General features: G+C 37.4%; 1 protein-coding gene across 1 annotated transcript in view; it reads left to right on the top strand.

The window, feature by feature from the left end:
- Window positions 1–18,169, top strand: part of LOC129566863 (nitric oxide synthase) — a 36,437-nt gene extending 18,268 nt beyond the window's left edge. The window contains exons 3-21 of the mRNA XM_055443160.1: window positions 4,026–4,188; window positions 5,067–5,158; window positions 5,420–5,561; window positions 5,662–5,801; window positions 6,079–6,253; window positions 6,949–7,130; window positions 7,285–7,494; window positions 8,201–8,345; window positions 12,104–12,208; window positions 13,718–13,785; window positions 14,322–14,658; window positions 14,803–15,199; window positions 15,318–15,487; window positions 15,870–16,168; window positions 16,310–16,442; window positions 16,611–16,748; window positions 16,960–17,084; window positions 17,322–17,388; window positions 17,670–18,169. Of these exons, the coding sequence (XP_055299135.1) occupies window positions 4,026–4,188; window positions 5,067–5,158; window positions 5,420–5,561; window positions 5,662–5,801; window positions 6,079–6,253; window positions 6,949–7,130; window positions 7,285–7,494; window positions 8,201–8,345; window positions 12,104–12,208; window positions 13,718–13,785; window positions 14,322–14,658; window positions 14,803–15,199; window positions 15,318–15,487; window positions 15,870–16,168; window positions 16,310–16,442; window positions 16,611–16,748; window positions 16,960–17,084; window positions 17,322–17,388; window positions 17,670–17,777 (3,196 nt within the window). The 3' untranslated portion in view covers window positions 17,778–18,169. The remainder of the gene's footprint in view (window positions 1–4,025; window positions 4,189–5,066; window positions 5,159–5,419; window positions 5,562–5,661; window positions 5,802–6,078; window positions 6,254–6,948; window positions 7,131–7,284; window positions 7,495–8,200; window positions 8,346–12,103; window positions 12,209–13,717; window positions 13,786–14,321; window positions 14,659–14,802; window positions 15,200–15,317; window positions 15,488–15,869; window positions 16,169–16,309; window positions 16,443–16,610; window positions 16,749–16,959; window positions 17,085–17,321; window positions 17,389–17,669) is intronic.
- Window positions 18,170–18,483: the final 314 nt, after the last annotated feature.

Below are 18,483 nucleotides of genomic sequence, written 5' to 3'. Positions count from 1 at the left end.
GCTCAAAATACCAAAAACACATTCTATGGGCCACAAGCTCGCCATTGTGACGGTGTGCTAAGCAACCAAGATTACATATTATTAATGAATGACGATGAAAAGCGAAGAGAAAAAAATTATGATGCCATTGACGTTGTCACAACGTAATTCATTTGGCTGTAGCTAGACCATGCTTCCTTGTTGTCAACCTGGAATATATGGCAGTTGACCACACAGTCTCATTTTAACCGCTTTCTTCTTCCGTTTCAAATGCTATAAAAAGAAGAAGATAATTAAAAAGAGATGAAACTGAAAGGAAAACGGGGCCGAAGTAGTAAAAGAAATGTGAATTAGAGCAGAATTATAGTTTGTTAGTCTTGAATTAAAAAAAGTTGATGAAAAATGGTTTTTTTTTGCATTTTGAACGTGGTTGGCCATTATTCTCATTTTCCTTATTCCACAATGCTCATCTGGGTGCAGGGTTTGGGTAATGATTGCAAAATCAATTAATGCAATTCATGCCGAGACTGAAGTATTTTTATGAGTATCACAAGAGAAAGAAAATGAAATTCTTTCGATCTAAAATCCAATTGAGTTACCTTTGTAGGGGGTTTCCACGATCGAAATGGTACTCCTACATCCGATCGTCTTGAAGATTGAACTATTGAATTGGGTCAAATCGACGGCATATTCCTCAGAAGTTAAATGGCACGCTCATTTTCTTCTTGAGAAATTTCAGCGTCCAAGAGAGCGGAAATAACGGAAAAAATGTTCTACTTAATCGAAAAAGCCCACAAGTTTTCCATTTGGACTTCTTCTATGAGAGAAAAATCATAGAAAATATTCTCGTTCCCCTTCGCGTGAAAAAAAAATATGCTGAAGCCGACATTTCCACTTCAAAGTCATTCGGTAACGTCACGATAAAAAAAAAATTTGAAACTCACCTTCATTCGTATGAATTCCACCTGAATCGAAACATTGTCCAAGAAATACAATGAACTGCATGAAAAATAAGTTCACGACGAAAACCCGAACGAACAAAAAAGAGTTGGAAAGAAAAAGTTTCCATATCAAATTATCCAAGCATCGCAAAAGAAGACGAGAGAAGAAAGGGAAAAAAATATTCTGTGGCGAAGACTGTATTCAGAGTCGGCGGAATTTGTTAATACGTTATTCAAAAGAGGAAACGTGCAAACTATATATTAAATACGCTCAGGTGAACTCGAAATGAATGCGAGTCACAAGCGGTTGAGCTAACAAATCGCAAACTGATTACAAATCAATCCGCATCTATTCGCTACACGGATGAAGCAGGAATAATTTTTTTTGCTGCATTTGAATGCGATCCGAAAAAGGTCATCAATCGATATTTCAACTATGTTTTCCGATGAATTCGTTTGCAAATATTTACATTGAATTTGCCAACTGAACCAAAATACAGCTATCATCTCGATTCCAGGAATTGCTATGCGAATATTCGATATTTGAATGGGAGTTGAATAACAGTAACAGATTTTCCATGTGTACTAGTTTAACCTTTTTCGAGAGAGGTAGAGAATAGTGGAAAACATTAGCTGATTTGATTTTTGAACGTGTTGGTTGTGTGTGTGAGTGTGATTCAAAGATTTCGATGAAGACACATCGACTTAGAAAAGTCTCAACAACAAAGTGTGATTTGTGTAAGTGATGTCATAGTTTGACACATGCAAAGCCGACTTTTGACAGGCGTTCAGCCTCGGATTACATGGCATTAAGCTGCACCTAGCACAATAGGCATGGCCTTGTCAAGTGTTATCGCTTGCAAGGGGACATCACCACATAAAGATAGGGAAAAAAGTGCCAGCTTTCCGGTTTTTCTGCAATAACAAACACACACAGTGATAAATGCCTCCCCATTCGCTCACACACAGCCTAAATGCCTCCATTCTTTCAACTCGGTCGTAATTGGCCGACACATGTAACATTTAATTTAATGATAAAAAGGTGTTGTTGCGAAAACGATGTACATAAATCAAACAAGCAACAGTTGGTTCTCGCTCCCTTCCTCGCTCTCTCATGACAAATGACCTCATCGTATTCGCACGGAAAATAAATTTACAGGAAAATATGACAGCCATATTTTTATGCATAATTTCATGCATTTCCGTGGTCAAGTGGTGTGTAATTTAGTGCAAATGCAACCGAAACCGTGCTGAAAATGGAGCATCAAAACCAAAATTGTGCGGATTTTTATTAAATATACATGCACACGCAAGCACAAAATGATGAAGTGAAGCGATACACAGTCGACCGACGAACGACTAACAAAAACAAGCACATGACGACGACGATGTTGTGAAATACAGCTTGAGATTTTGTATTTTTTCGAGAATTTTATCGGTATCGCACACGGATTTCACCGTGCTGGAGAATAGAGAGAAAATGATGAAACAATGCCTTGCTTCACTGGTGCTGATAGGTGAATATGCTATAAATGTTTAAATGCTCTTAAAAAACCACATATATTCACCGCTTATACGCTCTTAATTCTGTGTCGAGTGGATTCATAACGCCAATCCAAGGCGAAGATTATACACTCATCTCCCTTGGCGGAGGAGAGAATTTTACAGGCAAAAATGAACTATTACAGTTGGAAAAGTGTAAAATATTACTTCATCACAGCACGCTCTATCATCTTTTGCTCTCATTCGCTCACTCTCTCTCTCTCCCGTCCTCGCTCTATCGGTGGGAACAATGAAACGAATATCAAGTATGCACCATATAATAGCATACCGACAGGCGTTTTATACATTCAATATATGGAGTAACGTAATATTGTGCTGTGTGGAAAGGATTAAAATGTGGGTGCTCTTTGAAGCAAGCATGTTCGTGTTCGAAGAGTTTCGCACATGTTTTTTCTTCGGAATCTTCACACATTTCTACGAGTTATTATTTAATTCATTTCAATTCTGAGGTAGCTAAAACATGTGTTCGAATCTTTTTTCACTCCCGCTTCGCCGATTCGACGATGAAATATGCTCGAATAATTCAGTTAAATGCATTTTTATTGTTCAATAAAGCTTCACATGAAATTTAATTAATGAACTTCACTTTAAAAAATCCTACATGGTGAGGGTACGTTTCGATTCAGTAAAAGCTCCCACAAGTATTTTTTTTTTACATTTGAATCCCACAAGCAGTAAATGGAAAAAAATGTGTAATTAAAATATTTGTTAAATGAAAATTTTATTTGCTTTGAAGAGTAATATTGATTTCAAGCTGTTGGTTCGTATAGCCTTCTGGCAGCGTACTGATCCAGTACCACAATAAAAAATTCTTACACTATTTATGATAAAGTAATTCGGTTTAATAATCAAATTCAAAGAATTTAACCCGCACATTTTTGCCAACCAACTTGCTGAAATGGTTCACCACTCAGGGTAAATATTAGTTATACATTTTGCTTGCGGAAGCACACCGACACACACCAATTAGTTTATTGTTTATTATGATGAAATGAGGCTGGGTAGGCTTTTGTATTATTGTGCTATTTTTGTGCAAATTTAATAAAATATCATCCACAAAATTTATGATAGCATGCGCTTTTACGGTTTATCGCTATTGTTTGCCGACACATTTGAATTAGTTTCATTTGAAAGTGAGAGCATTGTTCCGAAAACAATTCAACATTCACGCGCATTGTATGCATTGGATTCCTTAACGAAGTGACAGTTTAACAAATTGAAAATCCATTCAAAATAACAGGTGTTTGATGGAAAATTTGAAGAATTTTGCGTGTGGAAAAAGACGATGAAGAGGATTCTAGCATTAAATCTTAGAATTTCTAAAGGGATTATCATGTTACATCACGCAGCGTACAATTTGAAGCAAACAAAAGATGAATATTTGTAATAAGATGACACGATAGTTGCGTGTCATTTGTCCATAAGTAATGTTCAAACGTCGTTGCAATATTAGCTGTGAACATTCATTTCGAAGCTAAGCTTTTGCCTGTGTCTGCATACTGTATATTTATGTCTTTTGTTCTATTCGCACGCATATTACAGACACAAATCACCGGCACACGAAACCCGATTTAAACAAGTACAAAAGGATATTGAAGCAACAGGAACATATCATCTGACTGAAACGGAATTGATTTATGGTGCAAAATTGGCCTGGAGAAATTCGGCCCGTTGCATCGGTCGAATTCAATGGTCCAAACTACAGGTAACGTATCACGAACTTATGGAATTTTTATCTACACGATCGGATAAGATCTATTACGTGAATAAAAACAAGGAGAAAAAGAAGAAAAAATAGCAAAAAAAATGAAGAAAAAAAAAATTGACAAAAGTAAAGAAAAAACAGAGAAAAGAAGTGCAACAGAAACGAGAGAGGGAAAAAATCACGTTAAAATCTCATGACTTGAACGATATGCTACGAAGAAGCCGCATTTACAACATTTAATGATTGTTATGAAACGGTATATGGCAAAATTCAATTTCGTTCGGTTGTTTTCACTCTGGGGAAAAATATTGTTTCCATTAATAATAAACGGCGAACCACTTGTGATGCGGCATTTAAAAAAAAATGGGAATATGCTGTCAAAACGTCACACGGAGGAAGCCGTATGCTGTATCATATGCAACGGCAATAGCCCCATTCACATTCACAGCAGAAAAGCGGAAACAAAACAAATGACAACAAAATTGAATATATTCTTCATCGAGATTTATTTGTGTTGTTTACATGCTGGTTGTTGTTCTGCATACACGTCCTCTCTGCTTCGTTTCCACCGCTTGCATGATGTGTTATGAGATGTGCTCCATTTTCCCGAGCACACAGACGCAGAACTATTAAACATCAATTCAACGTTCAACTTGTTGCATAAAATGTAATTAAAATCCAGGCCGAAAAAACGTCGTATTTATTGCGACTGCATGGTAAAGTGATTTGATTTACACATGGCAAATCAGCGTGCAATCGATTAATCAACCAGCAATGGTTTATGATGATGCATTTATGTCATCTGTTCGTCATCGAATTGTAATGTGTAAATGATTGGATGTGGTTGTTCTCTTTGTTTTCATTTGTTTCTGTCGCAGGTATTCGATTGTCGATTGGTAACCACAACGAGCGGAATGTTTGAAGCCATTTGCAATCATATCAAATATGCGACGAATAAGGGAAATTTGAGGTAAGTGTCAACATCCCATTCAGAATGGCACATATCATAAATCCAATATGCAAAATGCTTTCAACAGTAATCGAGTGAAAATATGGGAACATTAACTTTTTTGAATAAAAAGAAACGAATGAAAATTGGACATATATAGAAAAAAGGAGTTAACGCTTTTATTGCTTCAAATTGACACATTTATAGTTGTAAATTCGAATGGATTGTAATTGATTTTGCCTTTTTTGTTTGTAATTGGTTGTGAACATGGACACCAAACAGATCGGCCATAACGATATTCCCACAGCGAACGGACGGTCGTCATGATTATCGCATTTGGAATTCGCAATTAATTTCATATGCTGGCTATCGGTCGCCCGACGGCCGTGTCGTCGGTGATCCAGTGAATGTGGAATTTACCGAGGTATGAGCATCGTCGTTTACAGTCCAATGAATCAGAACATCAACAAAAATCGAGAGGGAAAAAATGAAATCAATTTTTCAATTATTTGGTCTCGTCTTAGGTGTGTACGAAACTCGGTTGGAAAGGTAAGGGCACCGAATGGGATATATTACCATTGGTTGTGTCAGCGAATGGGCATGATCCAGATTATTTTGATTACCCACCGGATTTAGTGCTTGAAATTCCACTAAGTCATCCCACGTAAGTGTCGCCACCGCATCAGCTAATCATTTATGTCATTCAACTTTTTGCGGTCAACCGAACTGCTGCTGCTGCTACTGCTGCTAGTGCTGCCAATGTTCCAATTGATTGAGAATCATTTCTCACCACCGAATCGAATCGATATTCTTGTTCAAATTGCTCAGCAGCACCAGCAATTCGGTTCTCTCGAATTATTTCTCATCTTTTATCTTGTGGTGTGTATGTGTTATTGTTCATTTCTAAACCTGCCGCACCACTCTCTCCGTTCGATTAACAGATATACATGGTTTTCGGAATTGAATTTGAGATGGTATGCGGTGCCAGCCGTATCTAGCATGATGTTTGATTGCGGTGGCATTCAGTTCACAGCCACATCGTTCAGTGGATGGTATATGTCGACAGAAATCGGTTGCAGAAATCTATGTGACGTGAATCGGAGAAATTTAATCGAAGTGAGTTGAACACACACACTGCGCATTATTTAGGGTAAAATAAAGCATATATTGCAATTGCATCCATTTCGCTCTCTCTCTCTCTCTCTCTCTCTCTCTCTCTCTCTCTCTCTTCCTCTCTCGCAAATACAAAAAAGAGAGTGAAATCCAGAACAAAAAATGTTTCAATCATAAAATGCCAAAAAGTAAATGAAATACGTGCAGGATATCCTCTCAGCTTAATCGACATTTTTCGATGTCGTGACTGATGAACAGTGTAATAAAATCTGTCAACTTGTCGGTGTATCAAGAGAAAGAGCGATAGAGAAGCAGAGAGAGAAGCGATTGGAAAAAAAATGCAATAGCTATTGCAAACGCTTGTCATATGAGCTTTTAAAGTAATAGTCAATCGTTTGCAGTCATTTAAAATGAATTGCTCGTTATTCCATTGCTTTCTCAGCGGAACAGGAAAACAAAAAGCGAGTCCTAGCGAACAACTGACCAAACAAAAACCATAGTGGCACAGTATTTTTCTCTCGCGTGTTTACTAAACGTATTGATTGAAACATTGTATTCAAAATGGATGGCAATTACAGTGTTTGCTTTCACCAATGAGCCATTTGTTTATATTTCCGTTGTTTCGCTACATTTTCACAGTCCATTGATTTTAATTGCACCACTGAATTGAACCGCATGCGTTTTTTTATTTCGTATAGAAAATTGCTCAGAAACTGGATCTCGACACACGCACTCCAACATCACTGTGGAAGGACAAAACACTTGTTGAAGTGAATATCGCTGTTTTGCACTCGTATCAAAGCCACAATGTCACCATTGTCGATCATCATACAGCCAGCGAAAGCTTCATGAAGCACTTGGAAAATGAAACAAAACTGAGGTAATTGAAAATTGACCAAAAATCCATACACAGTTTGTACTTGCATAACAAGCGTAACGAACGAGTGGTGGATGGATTCAACATGGATTTCATGTTTGCCTGCTTTTCTATTTGCTTTTATCGTTTTTGTCTGTGTGTGTGTGCCGGCTTTTAGAAACGGTTGTCCAGCGGACTGGGTATGGATTGTTCCGCCGATGTCATCGTCGGTACTTCCGGTATTCCATCAGGAAATGGCGTTGTATTACTTAAAACCATCGTTTGATTACCAAGAACCCGCCTATAGGTGCCACGTATGGAAAAAAGATCGAGATAAATCAAAGTCACGCAAACCACGTCGCAAGTTCCATTTCAAGCAAATTGCCAGGTAATTTGTGGTTACAATCCAGCATTATCATATCAGATTTACTATACGTTTCACAGAAAAGAGCGAGAGAAGGAGAAAAAACGACGAATTTCGTTAAAGAATCTTGCTTCAGACAGATTGCATATATTTATGCACGTTTGATGCTGTGTACCAACGATAGAAAATTTCACCATGAATGTTCTTAGCTTCGCATTTTCTTGCGAATGCATTCGAGTTCAGTTGAGCGAAAACTCTAATATAACTTAGTATGATGGTCATGTGTCGATTTTCTTGATGATTTTCTTCTTCGTTGATATTCACATCATTTGCAAAATTTAGACTGAATGCATTTGGATACATGTACTATACGTACATTTTACTTGATTTCACGTCAAGTCATTCACAACGTTCGCTCCAACACATAGCTGGAATTATCTGTATTATTGCGATTACATTCGGTATTGTTACCATATTCAGACTCTTTGTATTCGAACCGATTAGAATTTTCAACAAATGAAACATTCCTCCTCCCTCATCCACCCATTAAATTAAAATGTGAAACGAAGTTCATTTAACTATGGATATATTTTCCCCGTTGTTTGTCGAGCTTTGAGTCCATTTTTTGTAGATGCAAACAGAGTAAAACCAGACAAAATTTCTTTTTCTCTTTTTGTCTCTTTTTTCTCTCCTGAATTTTTTTCCTCTACCCATTTCGTTAATTAACCAGAGCGGTGAAATTTACATCTAAATTGTTTGGTCGTGCATTATCGCGTCGTATCAAAGCCACAGTGTTGTATGCTACAGAGACGGGCAAATCGGAGCAGTATGCAAAACAACTGGTTGAACTTTTGGGCCATGCATTCAACGCACAGGTACGTATAAATATAGAATGTGTTAAAATGCTGATTCCGGCTATTGGAGGGTTCGGGTCACCTGATCTATTGTGTACGGATGTGTGCATCAAAATAAATGCGTTTAATCAAATTGCCACGGCACTCGTTCGTTTGTGCGAGATGTATTTGTGAGTGTGTGTAAGCAGATTTCGAATGGATAGGACCGGGGCCATTGTTAGCATCATCAATGGCAGAAAATTTTCATTTCAATTGCAAGCGTCTCCTAAATAGCTATTTTGATTGCATTTCAATTGAAACTAGTTTGGCAATTGAATGGGAATTACGAATGAATTGAAAATGTTTCTTTTTTTGGATTCAGCACGTGAAAATTGACACATTCATTTTGGCGTCATACATAGTAGTGATGGAGACCGAGAGAGAAACGAACGAAGAATAAGAGATTTTAATACGGCATACGTGGAAATGCGCGCGTTGCATTTTGTGTCTGCATTTGAATGAAATGCTGGCGGATAATTTGTGCATCTGTTTTCACACGTATTCAACACATTAGCTAATTGCTTTCACTTGCAGATGTCCGACGTGGTGTTTGTGTGGGAGTGCAAGTTCGCGTTCATCACCACCGCTACCACTGCCGCCGCCGCCGCCACCGAGAACTTTATTTATCGTTTGGCTTTGTACAGGCACTTTTTGGAAACATGTCGATTCAACCATAACATGACTTCATTGATGCAGCCAAACACAACTATTATGCAGCATCCAACCATTAATACTCGCTCTTCCAGTAATTGAAATATTGTTGGAGATATGGAAGTTTCGAGAATTGACATTGACAAACTGCATCTCAGTTCATTTTGCGAGAATATATATATATACACAACCAAGTTTGCATTAATTGAGCTTGCATTACAACTCGTGAACATGAAATTAGTGTCAGATCAACCAGTGAAAACTAATCAATTTTCGAGAGCAATCGAAAGTGTCGAAACCATCTGCTTTCTGAAGAGTCATAACGCTTGAGGATTTTACATAATATTGATTTCGATTTTAATGCATTCGATGAGAATCGCTCCAATTTCACCTAATTGGAAAATTACACACACAGTTCTTTTTTGGTGTGTACGTACAGTGTGCACTGCAAATACAATCAACGTTCCGTTGAATCGAAAGAACAATAGATGTCATTTGATTGTCATCATGGAGCAAGAAACGCTTGTAATTCTCAGTTCGCTTTATAGTTGCCAATCACATTACACAACCTGCTGTGTATAGTAATAGAGAATTGGAAGAAAAAGTGTAGGAACCGTGTTAATTTCCGTAGTGAAATGGCATAAGAAGAGAACGAAATGTCATTTCAAAAATGATGTTTATTCATTTCCAAAATTGATTCTGAGCTTCTTCCAATTTCCTTCACATGAAAATAACAGTGCTTTCACCTTCAACCAGTCAACTTTTCCATTTGCGAATATTATTATTCGCCAAATAATGAAAAACGACAACAATAGAAACATATTACAAAATTAAAGTAAACAACGATCTATTGCTGTACATTGATAGCAAACTAAAAAAAATTTGGTATAAAATATGCGGTGTCCTAGTTGTTTTAGACCATAAAAGAAGGTGAACAAGTTCTTCTTTTTGGGAAATGAAGATAGAACGTTGGTGTATGACAGCGTCAATTTTCTTGTGCTCGACAACTTACTTTTTCAACCGTCGCATTCATACGGAAGTTTTGGGGCAACGTCAACCGCACTGCAAATATAGTCGAGTCAAAAAGAAGAGAATTGAGTCGACAATGCAAATATGGCTGAAATTCATCACGTCATCATTTCTATCCCCACGTCGAGTTGGCATAACCGAAATAAATGTGAAAATTTGCTTAACCGATTGCGGTTTGTTTTAAGGGCAAGCCGAAGAAAAAAGAAAGTTTAGACACAAAAAAAGAGAATTTAACAAGGATTTCTTTCTAGCGAATTGTTGAAAGAGTCTCACGAGTGATGCTGAAGATATGGTATCATCGGGAATGAAACAGACATTCGTTACATTTTCTTGAAAATTAGCATACGACGAGTGTTTGTCAGAAGCAAACCCGTGTATTTAGCACACTGAAAATTGATTGACGACAAGTCTTAGCACATATACACACTCGCAAAACTTCTAAGCAACACATTGTGCACGGTATGCGCCATGTCCAATTCCAGCGATGACTTAATTCACTCGAAATTATTCGTGTATGCATTCATTTCTTATCCCTTGTGTTCATTCGCCTTGTGAATCCAGTCGCCAAGCCTAATGCCAAACTTAAAATAGACGACACACACTTTTCACATTCGTTTTTCGCAATTGTACCGACAAATATTTCATTTACATGGCTGTGAGTTTCTCCCTCTTCCCACTGTGCCTTGTAAACAGCTCCGACAGCACACGGCTTAATGAACTGAGAGTCGAGCGTTGAATGCGAAAATACCGAACGGGGATTCAAAATACGGCTGTATTTAAAGAGAAACACACGTGTGGCTGTTGCTAAGATGAAAATGAATCAAAAAACAAAATCCGACCCAAAATTCCCATTGAATCAAATCTCTACCACAATTACCAAATCCATTTCAAAGTGTGTGAATTACGTAGAAAGCAACGTCTGTAAATAACACGTACCGTAATCAAACAGAATGACAGATTTGATGCAATTAGTTCAGATGTGACACTCTCAAAATGCACCAAAAACCCAAATCCATCTGCAAATGCATGCTGCACTGGAATCCCACGCAGAAAACTTGATCGATGGAAAAAAAAAAGAATAGAAATGGCGTCGAATAAATTTATCGATTCATTCAAAATACACCACAGGCCATAAGTTTGGATACCCCTATGAAACGTTTATTTCTAAGTTTTTTGAACATTTTCACTTGAAATTTAGTATTGGATATGAAAATATATCGAAATTCTGACCGAATGGATGATTTGGAAGATAACATTTGGCCGGCCTATGGCCATCTTTTGGCCTTTGAGCTGTGGGAGCCAAAATCGAAGTCTTAAACGGGCCATCGGATTAAAAAGTTATATACGCCATTGGAAAGGTCTTGAAAAGTAGATGTGATTTTTGGTATTAAACATCAAACGGCCGGCGTTTGGCCAAGATATGACCGTTTGTAATTTTTGGCCGAAATCTTCAATCAGCCATATCTTGGCCAAAAGCTGGCCGATTCTAATGTTTAATACCAAAAATGATACGTACTCTCCGAGACCTTTCCAACGACGTATAGCATGTTGAAATTGGACAAGCGGTTTGAAATTTAAAAATTTTGGGCCAAATTCATTTATAGGGGTATCCAAACTTATGGCCTGTGGTGTACATTTGGTTTAATGGTGTAATTTGAATAAATCCTCTATCATATAAATCAACGATGCGTATAATACGCGATTTGGGATCGAATAGATTAAGCATACTTTTTTTGCCAAAAACTGATGCCAGATGATGCAAGAGCTACATAATTTTCATTGAATTGGATAAAACAAATGCCCATTTATCATTTATTAACTTTAGCTGGATTATTAAATTTTTGTTGGGTGCAAAATGCCTCTTGGAAATCATACGCTCTATTGCACCGGGTATTGTTTACAGAACGATTCCGTTTTTAATTCATGATTGTTTTTTTTTGTTCGTGCCATTCGTAATTCTGGCATTTTATCTGCTGCTCTAAATAAATCCTCATTTCGAGAACATATTCATATCATTCATTCAATTTTTTGATTACGTCGCTTACGGTTTTTTTTTTCAGATCTACTGCATGTCTGATTACGACATCTCTTCCATTGAGCATGAGGCGCTTTTACTAGTCATCGCTTCTACCTTTGGGAATGGGGACCCCCCTGAAAATGGAGAGGTATGCTAAAACACCAGAAAAACCCTTTTTTGCGTTCCCGCGAAATAGATTAAAAAAAACGAAACGTAAAATGAAATGGAAGAACGAAATGAGTTAAGGAAAAATGTAAATCAATTTAAGTCAAAGATGCGAACCGAATGATATTGTTTGGCTAAAAATTCGTTTTCGTTCAAGTCTTTTGTTGTTCGGATATGACGCAAACACGGTTCAAGCACTGCACGTCGGATTTCGTAGGATTTCATCATTGATGATATCATGGGTGATTCAGCCAAGAAGGTGTTGGCTTACTTTATTGAGATGCTCTATCCGCAAATTTCAATTTATATTTTCATCGTTCACATTCTACCTATTTTAATACCAATGACCGCCTACCTATTGATACGTGATTGACATTGGAGGTTGCGGTTTGTAGGCGAATACCTGCATACAAATCCGAACGATGATACCGTTTTTAGTGTCATGTTACACTTTTCACCGCATTTTTTTGTGACTGCCAGAATATTAAACGTGATTTTTATAGAATCGTTTTGGGGCTGCTTTTGTGTTTTCTCTACCCCTCTCTCTGTGTTTGTGTATGTCATATCACAAATGAATTTTCTCTTTTGACTACCGCAAACCACTTCCGCTACGTTTTTTTTTCTTCTTCTACTTCTTGTCATAAAAGGATTTGATTTTCTATTTTTCCCTAGATGAATAGACGAGTAAATAACGAGAAAAGTCAAATTCCATTAGAAAAATGAACTAACAAAAACATTCCAATTTTCGTATGGGATGCGATACGATTCAATCAAGATCATCATATTTATTTGACAATCAAAGCAATTTTTCCATTCTTTCTAGTTCTTTTCGCTCTCTTCTTTCGATGAAGAGGACTCTTCTAATAAAAACTCCCTCGAAGAATGCTGAGGATTTTTTTCCATCTCTTTTTTAATCGAAATTCCTTCATTTTTTCTGTGTCGGTTTTAATCTTTATTTGCAATTTATCTCAACGCAACAATGCGGAAGCTTGTCGCTCACACAATCGGATGGACACGCGTGTGAATGTTTTTCTGGCCGAAAGTTTAGACATTCAGAGAGAAAGAGAGAGACAAAAATTGACCTATTTCATTTGTTCACATCATACTCTCGACAAATATAGAACATACAATTTGTTTAAATTTATTTGCGCATGAATTTAAATGGAAGAACCTTACGTGTAACGGAGAGTGGCACGAGAAAAAAACACATGCCAAACAAAATTCCCTCCACTTGAAATAAACAGAGAAACAAACAACAACATCCACTCTACACTTGAAAATAAAACTTTTTACAGACGCACAAGAACAAGAAAAAAAAACTGCTGGAATTCATTTCAACATGTTTGTCTGTTTTTTTATCCCTCTATTTACATGGCAATCTCTTCAACGTCCACACACACTGAATAAATCTCTCATCGTTACAATTTCGACGGGATATGTTTATCTGTTGCATTTATACGAATGCATGTGCTGTGCTATTTACAATCTCAAGGAATTCGCACAAGGATTATACGCGATGAAGCTTCAAGAGAGCGGCGACAGCATCGACTATCATAAGAGGTAATTTTTCTCGTTTTTTCCCCTCTCTTTTTTCCATTCATTTTCATGGCGTTGACAGACGCATTTTGTCTACTGTGAAATTGCATAAATATTCACTCAAGACTTTACTAGCTATGCTAAGAGTCTTTGGGTCAGCCAGTCTCCCTCTTGCTGGTTTTTTTTTTGTGCTTCAGTTGGAACAACTCCCGGCCGCATATTACAAATTGTGTGATGTAAATTTCATTTTCCATTTCATTCTTATCGCGTTCCTTTCTTTTTATACTAGGAAGTTGTGTGGCACAACAAACGTATCGTGTTCACGATGTAAATGGAATGTTTGCACATTTGTTTTCGTTTATGACACATTTTTTATTGTGAGACAAACATAATCATATTCTATTCCAAAGCAAGCAAGCCAATCAAAACAGAAATCACTTTTGTTTTGTCATGTGATTTTTCATTATTCGCATACACCAGCATAATAATGTCGCTGTTGTAAGGGAAGAACTTCTCCGAAAGAAGAAAAATCATTTAATTTTTCTGTGTGTTCGTTGCAGCATAACGGTGTCATCAAAGTCATTCATGAGAGCCAATTCCCGGTCTGACTTTGGCAAAGTGAACTTCCAACAGGTGCGTAAAATGGATCGATTGGACTCGTTGCGCGGTTCAACCACTGAAACGTACACGGAAGAAACATTCGGCCCATTGTCAAATGTACGTTTTGCTGTGTTTGCACTCGGTTCATCGGCCTATCCAAACTTTTGTGCGTACGGCAAGTATGTGGATAATATTTTGGGCGAATTGGGTGGTGAACGACTCACCAAAATCGCCTATGGTGATGAAATGTGCGGTCAAGAGCATGCCTTCCGAAAATGGGCACCGGAAGTCTTCAAGGTAAATTGATTCGCATCGAATTTGATTCGGAGAGGGAGCTCTGTCCCTCTCAAAATACACACATTCAATGGGATTTATTTGTTCGAGACGATATATATATATATAAAAAATAAATCGAATCAATGGTGTTTATGCTTTTGATAGGTGGCTTGTGAGACATTCTGCTTGGACACGGACGAATCATTCTCAAGTGTTACACTCCACAGCGAATCACTGACCATTGATACAGTTCGTTTAGTGCCTGTGAATGAGACCATTCCACTTGACGTTCAATTGGGCAAATATCATAATAAAAATGTCGTGGTCGGTCGAACCAAAGTCAAACCGCGTAATTTACATCGGTCGGCCACCGCTGCTCGGTCAACAATCTTAGTCGAAATCGAGGCAAACAACGTTCATTACGAGCCCGGCGATCATGTCGGCATATTCCCGGCCAATTGTACCAATATCGTTGATGGCATTTTGAATCGATTGAACGGCATTGATAATTTCGATGAAATTCTACAGCTGCAATTGCTCAAAGAGAATCACACGACCAACGGTAAGGAAGTTGTTGTCGAAATTTTTACGATGTTTTAAATATTTTTCGTATAAATCTCATCTTCATGACATGGAATGCATGTCAATGAAACATAACATGGATTTGTTTCTGCTTATAGGAGTTACAAAGAGCTGGGAACCACACGAAAAACTACCAGCCTGTTCATTGCGGACGCTATTAACACGATTCTTGGATATCACAACACCACCAACACGACAACTGTTAACACTCTTAGCGACATTCTGTGAAGACAAAGCCGATGAAGAACGGCTTAACATACTAGCGAATGTAATTTATACCATTTCCATTGTGTAAACATACCGTTTGCATTCGTTTTTGGTTCTTTTTTATTTTGTTTGATTTTCGTTCAATTCTGTTTTTGTATACGTCCGTTGTTTTCGTTTTCATTATTATTTTTCTTCAATGAGGAAAAATGTATTTAGACGGCAAAATATTGGGAGCTGTGCAAGAAAATAGTGAAATGTTTTTTTTATGAATATATTTTTCCCAAATTTTTCAGTATCTCCAGTATTTTTCCATAGCTCTTACCTCTGCTTTTTTGTCTAAATAAACAATGTTTACGTTTCATCAAATTTCCAATCATCGCTTTAAATCACCAAGTTTAAATCACCAACCTCTCTATCTTCTTTTTGTTATGCAATTTTTCCAGGAATCGTCGGCATATGAAGATTGGCGCCATTGGCGACTACCCCACTTGCTTGAAGTGCTTGAAGAGTTTCCATCGTGCAAACCGCCCGCATCATTGTTCATTGCCAATTTGGTGCCGATGCAACCGCGATTCTACTCCATATCATCTTGTCCCAATAAATGTCGAGACCAGATCCACTTGACGGTGGCTGTCGTAAAGTATCGTGCCGAAGACGGTGAGGGTGCTGAGCATTATGGTGTGTGTAGTAACTACTTAGAAGGACTTCAAGAGAATGAGAATTTATACTTGTTTGTGCGAAAGTAAGGCAATTCCAATCTTTTTTTCTCTATATTTCTTCGGTGATGTGAAGAAAACTTCCCCTTACTCAACTTTCGCTTTTTTTCTATTTCTCCTGAAATGTCTCCGAAATTCAATGATTTCCAAACATTTGATTCAAACAGTGCATCGAGTTTCCATTTACCAAAAGACACATCAAAGCCCATCATTCTGATCGGTCCCGGCACAGGCATCGCTCCATACCGAGCATTCTGGCAACATTGGGACTATTTAAAGGAACGAGATTCAAATACACAAGTAATTCTTGACATTCAGTCACACACACACACACACACATTTTACCAAACAACTTGACAACATTCGAAACAGATCGTTTTTTGTTGCTGTTGTTATTGTTGTTGTTTTTGTTAAAAAGTTCTTATAGGCTTAGTATTTAATACTTTTTTGTTGTATTTTATTCAACAGTTACCGAAGGTTTGGCTATTCTTCGGGTGTCGAACTGAAGCGTTGGACTTGTACAGTGACGAGAAGCAGGATATGGTCGAAAAGAGAATTTTAGATAGAGTCTTTTTAGCATTATCAAGAGAACAAAATGTCCCCAAGGTATATGTTGTCAAAAATGTTTGGACGTCATTAGTTTTTTTTTTTTTTTGAAGAGTTCTTGTGCCAATTGAGAATTTTTGCAATCAATGACCAGTCAAAATAAAGACGAAAATTCACATTTTATACACTCAAACCGAACTAATCAAATTTTCATAATGATTATTGTTTCATTTTTGTCATGCGAAACACACATCAAATGGGAACACAATAGACTTATGTACAAGACTTAGCTGCCAAGGAAGCTGACGACATTTATAAGTTAATCGTAACGGAAGAGGGCCACATTTACGTGTGTGGAGATGTTACAATGGCCGAACACGTATACTTAACGATTAGGTATGTGAATAATCTGCTCACTCTCTCTCTCTCTCTCGCTCTCTCTCTCTCTCTCTCTCTCTCTCGACCATTCCATTGCTTTTATTGCATTATTTCTAATCGGTTTCACCACACAAACAAACACACACAGACACGAAACGCCTTGGTGGTTTCTGTGCAAACATCATAAAATGTTTATTATGACGATGACGGTTTATTTTCATGTGATGCTCTTTTTAATGTTGTCTATCTATTTAGAAAAATAATCGCTTCGAAAGAGGGCAAAACGGAATCGGAAGTGGAAAAGTATTTATTGGCATTAAGGGTAAGTCACTTATGATACATTTGTATGTATGATGGTCGTTTCCTGCCGTTGTCTTTTCTATTAGGATTTTTATTGTTAATATATTTAAGTTATCGTTATTATTATTGCCCTGTCGTTATTGTCGACAGGCCTGATCTTGGGTTGTGACCCGGCTATTGTTATTGTTGTTTTTCTTTCAATGCTCAATGAGCTCGCTTTTAACTGATCCATTATTTATACGGCCAGAGACAGTTCTAATTTTACAATAATCGAAAAATTACTTCATCTTTTTCCGGCTTCAGGATCAAAATCGATATCACGAAGACATATTCGGAATAACTCTGCGTACGGCTGAAATTCATAATAAATCAAGAGCAACGGCTAGAATAAGAATGGCATCTCAACCATAGTAAAGCACACAGCAATCGAAACCATATGGGTGGCATGAGATAAACGAAATTGAATATCCAATCGAATAATATATACACTAAACGCATCGACATCGCAGTGCGTGAACAGCATCTAATCTACTTTATAAACTGTGGATGGCTTTCGATGTTCCTTATTTATTTTTCCATTGTGCTCATTCATAAATCAAACATCGAAATCCAATTACAATCCTTTTTTTCTCTCGAAATTGTCACAAATAACTTAGCTTTTAATCATTGATTGTTCGACACAAGTTGCAACGTTAGCTCCGCGCGTTGGGTAAGTCATGTATATAAACTATAATATTATAAACAAAACAAACATACGTTTTTGGATGGCTCAACGTCTCAGCATTTCGTATGCAGCGTATATATCCCAGCATATTGACGACGCAAGTCACTGTATAAGTGGCGTGCGTTGATGTGCATAGCGACATCGACTACACACAAATAGAGAGTTTTACACAAAAACTGAGAGCGCAGTGTTTGTGTGTAGTCGCTGCATACGAAATGCTGAAATGTTGAGCTATCCAAAAACGTATGTTTAAACAAAAAAAAAATTATTAGCGATGAAACTAACACAAATCTCGCACAATTTCAACTTACGCCTCTATGGATTTACGAATTTTACGTTCCAACTTTTTTCAATTTCATATTTTGCACAAAACGTTAGGACTTTTTTCTTATG

The sequence above is a fragment of the Sitodiplosis mosellana genome, unplaced genomic scaffold (genome assembly GCF_009176505.1).
Source record: "Sitodiplosis mosellana isolate CC-2019 unplaced genomic scaffold, AAFC_SMos_1.0 Smas_scaffold_5, whole genome shotgun sequence".
In the NCBI taxonomy this organism is placed as follows: Eukaryota; Metazoa; Arthropoda; class Insecta; order Diptera; family Cecidomyiidae; genus Sitodiplosis; species Sitodiplosis mosellana.
Note: the sequence above shows the minus strand (reverse complement) of the source record. Positions and strands in the feature narration are given on the sequence as shown.